Raw genomic sequence first — 12,069 nt, forward strand, 5'->3', positions numbered from 1 at the left:
TGTGTGTGCGTGTGTTTGAGGGGGGGGGCAACCTTCACCTGGACTTGTAGAGATAGATGAAACAACGTGGGCTAAAAATAAAGGGCCAGTCTTCTGTCACTGGTGGGGATAGCTCCAATGCAGGCTGGTTGCGGCAGCACTTAATTCTGTCGCATTGAAGAAGCCTTGTTAAGCTTGACCAAGGGCATAATTTTCTCTCTCTAAATTAAAGATGAAATGTCTGCGTTCTGGCCCTGTGATTATCACGGGAGCCTGTCAACAGAAATATCCCAAGGACGGGGGGCTGGATGAAAAATGCATCTGCAGTTTGGAGGAAACCAAGCCTGTGTGGGGATTTCAGTGTTATAGTTATAGATGTATGAATAGAAGAAAATCTGCATAGTATCCAGTTGCTACCCTAGAGGTCACACAGAAAAGTGTTTCATAGAAAAAGAAAAACACCTAACCCTAACCCTACAGCACATCTAGTTTATAATTCACTCAGTAATGGAAAATGTAAATATTTCTCTCTTTAAATATTACATACATTTTATTTATGTTTACAATATCCAAACCACGCTGAAAAGAACTACCGCGCAGCTGATGCAGATGACTTTAATAAAAGACGAAAATGTGAGAAAATCGTTTATGGTTAGTGACTTGTTTTGGAGAGATTTGATGGAGGACAAATTTCCTCCTTTGGGTGTGAAGTGACTGACAGGGAGCAGAGCATCACATAATGCAGCACTCATAAAAACACTCAACTCAGCTCAATGGAATAAAACAGTAAGTCTATTCAGTTTAACTGAGGTGGGCCTTCCTGTCCCGTGCAAGTTGTCAGCTTTAAGTTTAATTTACTAATCTCAGGTGTTGGTGTATATGAGATACTGTAGCAGGGCCGTTTTGCAGGCCAAGGACCCTGTAGCCGACAGTAAAACTGTTACATATTACAATACTGGACCTAAAATAATATGTATAATATCTTCATGTTTTTACAAATAGGCCGATGTATCTAATCAGATGTTGGATTCATGTGAATGTGTATTTTCAGACATATTTCAATTAAATTGACTAAATGTTTAATTCTCAAGACCGTCTAGGTGTTGCGGGGCCCTCTGTTGAAGACCCAGGCTCTAGGGTATTTTTTGATTTTGTTTTTCTTTAAATTACCATATGAAGCTTTAGAAACTAAAGTAGTGACCTCCTCCTACACCAATATACACCAAGGAATCAGAAAATATTAATTCGCAGGTGTTTTTTTTTAAACTGTATCAAGACATCTGAAAAGAACAGCTCCAGTCAATAGTTTAACTATTGTTCTAAAATTGGTGCTCCAGTCAAGTCAATTTTACATTTTATATAGTAAATCACAGTTTTTCTTAGAAGGCTTTACAAACTGTACAACAAATTACACACTTACATTTACAAAATGATGGAAACCTCGCACTAACCTTATACCTTTAAACTGCAGGTAACCATAGCAACAGTGATGATTCATGCTACTCTCTCTAACCTAAAACAAGTTTAACAAATTAAACTAAATATAGATATAGGTTGGATATAACACTTTGAAGTGGCCCAAAATACAACAATGGGAAAGTTTGTGCATTATTGTTTATATGGCGTATTGTGACATGAACTCAACTCTCAAATGATGAGTTAAGGCCAGAATAAACTCCACTAAACAGCACAAGAAGAGTCAAAAGTAGAATGTTTTGTTTAATAAGACTTCAAACTATCATCAACACCTCAACAGTCTTTAACCAGCCTTAACCAAACCATACAACTACATTTTTATCAGCTTCAGGGATATTGTATTATGAGGTGTCCATTCGTCCACCTTCTGTACATCACCTGGTCTCTGAGGCGATCTGTCTCTTCCTGGTATTCAGCAAGCTGTTTCTTCCACTGCTCCACGCTGCTGTTGGCTTCCTGCAGTGCTTCCACCAGCTTGGCGTTACTGTCCTGCAGGGTAAAGAGCTCAGCCTCCAGGTTTATCTCACACATGGACCTGAGGAGAAGTCACAAAAAGACAATTTGGTTTAATTTGGTGCTGAGCAGGTAGAGCACAGTTGGTTTATCTGAGGTTTTTTTTTTTACAGCCTGCTGTGGCCGAAAACGACACTGATGAGAGAGCAGTAAGAGTGAACCAAAACAATGAGCTGAAAGGTCCTAAAACACGGTGTAGAGCTAAGAGGAACTGCAGAGTGAGTTGATAATTATTACTGATTAGTGCAGCTTCTTAAGACCTAATGCTGGTCCACTGTTACTGTCAGAAAGACGCATTGCTGGTGAGGAAAATGCAGAAGATAATGAGGTAATGAAGTGCAACTTTTATATTATGCTGCACCAGCTGTTTGGAGAAATTTTGAGGGACATTAATTTGATTTTAAGGAGCCATAAGCCCATGGTTGTTTTCAGATTCTCAAACAGAACTAAATGTGACTTTATTACTTTTTTCCTTTGTCATTTAAATATTCTATCTCTCTTTTGTCTTTTTAGAGGTGTTTTTGATCATATTTTTGAAAACAATTAGGCTTATAACCTGCATCAGGACAGTATGCACCTTTAACAATGGAGAATTACAGAGACCATACGATACTGTGGAATAAATAATCCAACACAGGGGGGATATGGGAAGGACAGATCTGTTCCTGTGTGCTGGTAAAGGTCAGGATTCAGTGGGGATATTTAATAAACTACAGAGTCTTCACATGAGAAGATGGAGTTAAGGAAACAGAGTCTTTGCCATGACGACCAAACTAACAGCTTGGCAACCATAAAACTACTCACCATAGCAACAGGATAAAAAAGCCTGCGTAGGCTTATAACAATCATAAAATAAAATCGTCAGACTTGGGTGCTTTACAACCTATTATCCTGAGTGTTTTTTCGCTTCTTGGTCTTAGATGGAAGGTTGAATGATCAATAATGGACACCATAATGGCAATAATTATGAGCCGCTAAATTCAAACACACACACACACACACACACACACCACTGCAGAACCACAGGGTGTCCACCTATAGTGTGGTTCCCATTCAGTCTGTACTTTTTCTTTGTGCTAAATGCTTTTAGACTGACTCACTGCTGCTTTTCTTGTTCATCAATGCTGTTACATTTCTTCAGGGCTGAAAGCAAGCTTTTATTCTTTTTCACAAAACAGAGGAGAATGGAACACAATTTTACATGGGTGAGTTGTTTTCTCTGAGGGGCATCACTGCTGTTAAAGAAACAATTTGTATTTCCTGACTTATAGTCCCCAGTATGAGTAAAGCTAAAAGCCAAATATTTACCTGATCCAGCTCCCACATTGTATGCTGCTTACCTTACATTCTCTGTCCCACCTGCTTTTTGCCGTACTTAAGTCAATTTAGCTTGTCCAAATCCATTCTGGTTGCACCCAAACACGGAAAATATGCAGTGCTTCAGGACTCTGGATTCTACACATAAGACATTATTACTTATTTCGCAGATAGAGCAGTATTCAATAGCAGTGGTTCTCAACCTTCTTGCGGTAAAGGTCCCCCAAATTGATACACATCAGGCCATATTTGATAAGATGTAGTCTCAAGGATCCCAGTCTTGTAAGTGTTGTTATTCTGTGTGAAAAACAGCCATGTAACCATGTAGGAGCCATAATTAAATCTCCAGAGTCTGAGGAGATACTCCTCTCTGCTGACCTTACTGAGACACAAATTTTTCCAGTTTACAAAATATTTTTTATTGTCTGCTTTTGGTTCTTTGGTGGTCGAATAGTAGCTCTCATTTCAGAAAAACCCCTCAGTTGAAGTGTGTGTACCAGTTTGGCTGATTCTCTGGATGGATAACAGTATGCATTGTTTGTAGAATAAATCCACATACTGTCACATAAAACCTGTTCCCTGTGCCAAGGAGTTCATGTCTTCAGTTTTGTTTGTCAGAAGGATATCTCAAAAACCTGTGAGCAGCCTTCAGTGATTTTATTTGTGAAAAGTTGGGCCATGAGATGGAGGAAATGTGATCTGTTTATGGTCTGCATCCTGCTTTTTTCTCCCATTTCTTTATTTGGCATTCATATATTTACAATTAACAATATCTGGAATGGACATTTTTTAAACATTTTTGCTGTTTTCTCATGATCTACTGCACTCACTTGAAGGAAACAATTGTGCATCATGATGAAGATTAACATGTTATTGTTCAAATAGAAAGTAGAGAATTGTGATTCACTTTTTAAATGCTTTTGAGTCTAATGGCTTGTAATCCTCTCCTACTCTAACAGAGGACAGGCATTTAGCGATTTGAGTTTAATTCACTTTACAGAGCTCTACAAAGTGCTCTGGGCATTTACATCTGCTCTTGTAGCCAAACTGCAGCTTTAGAAAGTTTACTACAAAAGGTTGTAATCCTAAAGGATAGAATTTCCATTCCAGTACTCCTACACACACAAACACACGCACGCACACATCTGCTGCTCTCTCTGTTGTTTGATTTTATGTGTATTTTATATCTCTGTGTTTTGTGTATTATCGCTACAGACTGTTGTATTTATTCTTATACTGTATGCAAGCCAAATATTCTTTAAAACATCAGAAGCTCTGAGACGCTGCTCTCTGTCTGTTTCTCTTGTCGCTGTCTCTCTGTCCCATGTTATCAAATAAATAGCCTAAATAAAATGTTAGTTAAGTATGCTGTCTAATAAATGTACTAATGACATATTAATAATAGCATAGAGCTGTATAGTACAGAATAAAATGTGTTTTCTACCACCCTGTTCATTAAAAGCAAATTTCACATTAAGCCAAAAGAAGAACATGATACAAAACAGTGGTGAGGTGTAAAAACAGTAATCCTGGAACATGTTATGTATAATTATATTCAGATGTACAGATGGCCTCAGAAAGCACACTAAATAATGTTATGTGTGTGCTCCTTTTGAGGAGGAAAGGAAGTTGAACAAAACTATAAGTACATTACATACATTATATTGGAATGGACTGGAATGTACTAGGACTAAAATAAAAAGTCTCTTAAAGTGCTGTTAACAATGTCTTTCAGAGACATGTTCTGATCATTGTAGCTTATTGGTTAGTAATGCAAATGTTAATCAGGTTAATAAAATATCTTAAACTACAAGACTAACAAACTCAAACTAAAACCACATTGAAATGTAAAACTTAATGTTTTATCATGGTGACACATGAGGTTTAAACTTCCTGCTGAAGTAAAAAAAAAAAAACATTTACCCTTCAGACAACATCTTTTTGACCCTCTCCTTCTCTACCGTGAGCTCCACTTCGGCACTCTTGCTGCGAAACAGCTTTTCCTCGGCCGGCCCGTTGACTGTGAGCAGCGGTGGAGAATGGCGCTCCTCTGACAAGTCCTGGATCAAAACATATAAATAAACATACTTAAAGGAAATTAACTGCAGCTAATTGGAATGAAATCAGTAGCAGCTATGCTAAAATGTTATTAGTTTAATTCTGTACCAGTGTTTACCCTGCCTCAAGAAAACCAATGAGAACGAAAAGGTTAGATACACCTTTTGTGTGTTAAACAACAGATGCTTCTTGGTATTACAATGTAAATCATCAACTACACTGCAGTTTTCCTATTAGGAGACAAGAGTCCTCTGATAGAGGACAAGACGTCTTAACAGGGAACAACTAGCGCATTTTGTCTTGAGTGGATGTTTTAAACGACATTTAATATGCCAACTCAACCATATAAATATTGATTGTGTAGATTCTCATTATTTAGACTTAAGGCTCAGAGGTTCAGGTTTGAGCTGGTGACAGGCCCATTACGTTCTCTACATCCAGACCTGTCATCAGAACAAAACGGGCAAGACACAGCAGCAGGACAGGACCGAGCTCAACCTGTCAGTGCTTGATATGTCCCATCTGGGCTCTTGTAAATCAGCTCCTTGCAGCGTGAGCAGCCATGTGTGGAGCCCGGCTGCCTTCTCTTCATACAAAGATCTGATTGGACTCTGATGCAGCAGGAAGAGACTGAAGTACGGTTCTCCGTTCATCTGGTGTTTGTGTAAAAAAATGTGCACATGCTGGTTTCCTGCTGACACATTGAATATACTGCACATCTGGCAATGGGCTCACTAGGTAGCAGAATTACAGTTTAGTCATGTGATTGTCATTTTAATGGAAGATAATCATGTAAAAATAACAATAATCTAGAACTACATCTACATCTTATGTAAAAGGTTGAGTAGCTGTTCTGGAGCATTCATTCAAATCACATGACCTTCCTCAGCAGCTTAAGTTTGTTCATGGGAGATTCAAATTTCCATTTTTAACTGAGCACTTCAAGGACTTCTTTTTGATGCCGTCTTACAAGTTGAGGTTCATCCTGTCGTTCCTTGTAGCTGTATTGTAACAGATTTATTATTTAAAGATTTTTTCATTTCATTTAAAATTTACAAGATTAAGTCTAATTTTTATTCATGCCATTTCGACTTTTTGTCAAGTTGAAGTTTGTAATTTGCTACCATGACGTTAATTCAAGCACTCAGATACTGTAGTTTTAAAGGAGCTTTAGTTTTTCTTCTTAAAACTAACTTGTTAATGCACATAATAACACACCAATAGTACAATAATTTACAGAGACATTCAGGTTAATCTCTTTTTGCTTTGATAGATCCAAGCGTTTATGTTTTTCAGTACTTGCTCATACAGTTTGAAGATCTTTAAGCTAGAAACCAGTGTTTTAGAGAAGAGATTATGGTGACAGATAAGACAGTTGATGTCTCACAGTAACATTAAGAAAGAAAATCTAAACGTTTGAGTGACCTTTAGTTAAAACACTAAATGAATCTGAAGCCATAAAATCAACAAGGTTTAACTTCCTTCCTTGTTTGCAGCCTGATTATTACATTTGAACACTAAGTTATTTGTTAACATTTGTAGGTTGAGCCTTCATACTTATTCATACGTTTTGCTTAAGTAAACTACTATATCTGCAACATAAAAGTCAGACATTTCTGCCTCTGCTTTCCTAGCTCATTATAAAAGAAAGGTTAAATAAACTGAATGGTGACACAGAGCAAGAAGATCCATTTATCTTCCTCTTACGTCAAAAGGAGACTTTGAATATGACATTACAGCATGCAGATGGCTTGACTCCAGCCTGGCACAGTCAAGTCTAACCAATCTGCTTTGATATTTTCCTTCCCTGCTGCCCAGAAATGGGTTCAAGCTTCCTGTTACACAGTTTTGTGAACCATTTTCCTCAGTTTGAGGCTGTGGGCTAAAAGCGTGCAGATGAATTGTGCTTGGGCACATTCCTGTACCACCCATTGCCTTCTGCCTTTTCTTTTTGTGTGGAAACCTAAACCTGAACTTGTCAACAACCAAGTGCCTCACTGAAGCATTACAACCCTGCACTTACTGTAGAAAAAGCTTGTATTATTAATTTGAGCAAGCCTGACTGTATTCCCCTGAGGAACATGTTTTATTATCTATAGCTCAGCAGCTCTCGGTCTATCCTTAGGGATGAATATCGAAATAAAACACGCAGCCGACTCATGTGGATGAGCATCGTGTCCAGGAGAAGGAACCCGAGAGCAAGAGAAATCAAAGCTAAGACAACTCCAGTCCGGCCCCAAAGCCAACGGATCGGCTGCGCGGATCCCTGCATAATTCATACTCTGGATCATGTTTAAGTCATAAATGGGATTGCAAATTTACAGCAGTTTTTCCGTATGTTGTTCGCTAACAGGCCGAGTGGAAACAAGGCCGGGACACAAGAGCACAAGCCTACAAACAATTAGCCAGAGTTCAAAAGGACCTGCAAGGATTTTTCACTTTAAAAAAAAGGACATATCTGTGTATTATCTGTTCTCAGGGGAAATTTCATGATATCAGTGTGTAGTCTGGATTCTGATGAAGTAAAACAGAAATCAGCCAATGAATTTACCTGCATGTTGCCATATTCTGTACAGACTACATTTGGTCTTGTTGTTGCTGTCGTTAACAAAGCTTTTACTCTTTTGTAGCAAAATCCAGCTGTGTTCTGAAGATAAATTTGCTCTGAAGTCAACTTTGATCAGACTCCAGATGAATTATTGAGTGTGATAGTCCATGCAACACTAAGATACATGACTGTGAACACAGCAGTCCCTTGGACAAAAGAAGATGGTTGTCTTTGTATTGCTTCTTTTGATTGTGGGGTGGAGTGTGTGTTTTCACGCACCTGGGAGAGCTAAGAGATGAAAATGTTCCATGATGCATGAGGGAAAGGAAGAAGGAAGGGGTGAGATGGGGAGGAATGAAAAAAATAGTTACAAGATAATTAAAACAAATATGTTAAGCACTATTATTTTAACTAAACGGTGATCCACCCAGTGAGCAGTTCATGAAAGCTTTACCATTTACCGTTTTCAACTTTTCAGGGTCCTGAGAAGAGATCTGCTTTGTAATCGATGGAATCCCAGATACTTTAAATATTAAAGAGCTTTCCTGAGCGCTTTCATCATGACGTCTCCGCACCACTATTCGTCTTAAGTACATCTACACTGTTTACTTATTTATCTGCACGTCAGTCCATTGGCTCCTTTAGCTTTTTAAAGCTACTGTTTCTACACCCTGTGTTTCATTGAGACCACAAACCTGCTTTATTTATTCATGCGTCAATGCATCAGTTAGGTTTCCCTTGAAGCACCTGTCCTCCCAACTAAACAACACACAAACACACACACACACACACACACACACACCCCAAAAACACACACTTTTTTAGCTGGGTTTAATGCCAAGTCTGTGCATTAAAATATTGATGACTGGCATTTCTTCTTCTGCATAGATACCATGTATGGGAGGAGGTCGCAGAGGGGAAAAAGCTCCAATCAGCAGACGCAAACAAATGACAGCTGTTACCTGTCAGAGGAGGGAAACCGCTTCTACACCCTGCTGCGTGTACACTGCTGTTCAGATGATGTTTCTTTTATACCCTTTTTGGCATTTATTTACCTTTACTATGTAGCTCAGTGGTTCTAAACCAACAGCCCTGTAAGATGAGCTCAAGTACCTCTTCACAACCACCACGTCTACTATTTCACACTACTAACTGTAATTTTTTACTCATTGAATATCCACCAACACAAGGTATTTAAGAAAACAACTTGTGACATTTTCTAGTGAAAGAATCAAAGATTTTGTGATAGAACAAATAAAAGGGGGGAAACTATGCGTTATAAAGTATTTGGGACCCTAATTCGTATTAATTTTAATATTTCAGAAATGCCATTTGCATCCAACGTCAATTCGAAAAACCTTTAAATGAAGCATTTACAAAATAATTTATTCTATAAAAATATTTTATTAAATAAAAAATTTTAATGTCCTTGCACTTGTGAGTTCTACAATGCTGTATGCGTTGCTCTGTTTATCACTCTTTATTTTTATCTCATTGAACTTCATCATCTCCTCCTCCATCTTATCTCTGAGCTCTGCAAATAAGCCTGAAAGCTGAAGCTTTACTGCGCGCATGCAGATCCCCTCCTGCCATCCACACAGAGGCAGAATCTGTATAAAGCCTGAGGCTGCATAAATACAGCTCTGCTAAATACTGTAGATGGTTAGTGACCAGGGCCGTTACTGACCAGCTGAATGTGATGCAATACCTACACTGAGTGAAGAGGAAAATAAAACCACTTCCCTGCAGTGTTGTTTAAACGAAATAAATGTGGGGTTATCAGTTCATCATAATGTAGAGTTTGCATATTTGGCTGTGTGTGCTCTATGTTTGCCTGCAGTATTATTACAACATTATCTTCCTCTTCTACTACGTCTTTACTTTTTGACTGGCCATCAGTCAAATGTATTTTGTATACTTAATACTTCAATCTGTGATCTTTATTGATTTGGTTCTCATTCACAATATGACCTGGTGTTTGTGGAAAGCTTTAAAGAGTCCACACATTTTGGTATATAAACAGCCTTAATGGAGCTCTTTACTGGCATTATAGCCGCACTAAGGCCGCCATTAATACTTGGCTGTGGTTCATTTACACAATAACCTCACATCCTCACAATCCATAACAGCTTTGATTGGGTATTATTTTGGTATTACACAGGTTCAGACAGTCAGCAGTATGGTGTTTTACAGTGTGCAGCGGTGAGTCAGAAGATGTGATAATAACCACAACAACACCTCCACAACACCTCTGTGTTTACAGCCCGACACAAAATCAATGACTGCTGTCTTATCAAGAAATCAGTTTAGGCTGCTCGCCTGCGTCTGACCTTGCAGCTCTATCCGGGTGATGTTTCTGTGTTTCTAATCAATTTAGTATGTGTGTATGCATGACCATGTGTCTGTGTGTGTGCGTGTGTGTTTGGAGGGGGACAGGTTTTTTGTGTTCTGTTTTCTAAGCTCTACCCAACAAGCAAAGAGGTGTCTGGTAGCCATGGTAACAGCATGTAACACCTCTGCTTGCTGATCTGTCACAGACCCTGACCTCTGACCTTTATGTGCGATGTTTGACTGCACTTCAAACTGACACACTGAGGGCATGAATTCAGCTGTTTTATACTTAATGTCCTCACCATGGTTGACAAATGCATTCAGTCATTACACAGCAGTGTGTTTGTGTACTGCATATTCTGCAGAAACTCCTGAAACTTTGCCTGCCAAAGCAGAGGCATGAAGGGGCAAGAAATTCATTTTACACGTGTACAACTGGCAAGATTTGCTATATCAACATGCAACACATGTGCAAAACAGGAGCATTTGCTTCTAAATCCATTTTGTACAGTTTTTAGAAGAAAGCAGTGTTCTCTTTTCCAGAAAACTTCCCTGGCCTCAATGAAAACAATATTTACTCTACTGTTAAATGTCAGCTAGTTCGATGAAATATTGTTTAATTTGTGCACTGGACTTCTTGTGCTGTTGACCTTCTTTGTATTGATGCTCTGTTTTGTCGCATCCAGGAGTTTTTTTTTCTCTGCCACACAAAATAAATAGACAAGACAACCATCAGCTCTTATCTGAGTGTCTCTGAGCTGAGGTCGCAGTTGGCAGCGTGACTCTGCAGACTCCCAGACCTGCTGAGTGGCTCTTTGTTAGGATTTCTGCACAATGCATACACAGAAACACACAGACACACTTCAGTTTGTTTAGAATCCATGTCACTACAACAACCAAATACATTCTTATTGCTAATACGTGGCAGAACAATCTAATAAAGAAGACTGGCAGCTCAGCTTTGAAGCTTCCCAAAAGTCAGCATGCGACCTTGTTACCTTCATGTTTGTACAATTCAGTCACAGCCACCAAACAGAGTATGCACTAACTGATTCTGTAAATGTCAGACGAGATGCCCCAGAAAATATCACTCTGTGTCCTGTAAATCTACTTGTGAAAAAAAAGGTGAAGGACAAAAAATTTCCACTTCAGGCAAACTTTAACTTCTGCAGCTGAACCTCAGAGTTATCACATCCACCAAGAAATCACCAACACTGGCAGGATAAAAGCTGCCCATTGTCCTTTCAGCAGCAGCCAGATTCCCTTCAATTATAGATGATTCAGCTCCCCTCCATCCCTCCCTCCCATCTCTTCTCCTTCCTCTCCATTCTCCTGATCCCTCATTCCTCTTTCTTTCAGTGCCGGCCATTACTACCCCTCCAAACACCTTCAGCGCCGGCGCCTCTTTCTGCTTCCCATCTCCATTTGTCATGCATGAAATCTTTTAATGGAGTTAACCAATGGGAGAATAATGGAGCAGCCAGATGGGGATCCATCTAATCCCTCGTGATTCTGTATATGTTTAAAATAGAAACAAAAGGCACAGAGTTCGTCAGGATATTACTGCACTGCTGTGTCTCTGTATATGGTCTGGGGGTTACAGAGACCATCGAGTCCCTTCGAGGTCACAGGTTCAGTTGCTACAACATGTTGTCGATCCTTTTTAAAAGGCCATGTCAGGACAAAAAGTCTATTAGACTTTTTTCACGTTTAAAATGATGATCTGAATCAGAATCATCTTTATTTGTCATTGTCACAAGTACAACGAAATTGCTAAAAGGGGGGGGGGAGGCATAAGCACATATGAGCACACTTTACAACAGAAAAACTCAAAACAACTTGCACCG

The 12,069-nt window shown here is 39.0% G+C and overlaps 1 protein-coding gene across 1 annotated transcript in view; it reads right to left on the bottom strand.

The window, feature by feature from the left end:
* LOC118321642 (homer protein homolog 3-like) overlaps positions 1 to 12,069 on the bottom strand; it is a gene marked incomplete in the record, with an annotated part of 37,641 nt that overhangs the window by 4,574 nt on the left and 20,998 nt on the right. The window contains 3 exon segments of the mRNA XM_035653060.1: positions 1,834 to 1,990; positions 5,209 to 5,345; positions 8,171 to 8,179. Coding sequence (XP_035508953.1) covers positions 1,834 to 1,990; positions 5,209 to 5,345; positions 8,171 to 8,179 — 303 coding nt within the window.

Source organism: Morone saxatilis, unplaced genomic scaffold (assembly GCF_004916995.1).
Source record: "Morone saxatilis isolate NCDOM2014 unplaced genomic scaffold, NCSU_SB_2.0 Contig12, whole genome shotgun sequence".
Lineage (NCBI taxonomy): Eukaryota > Metazoa > Chordata > Actinopteri > Moronidae > Morone > Morone saxatilis.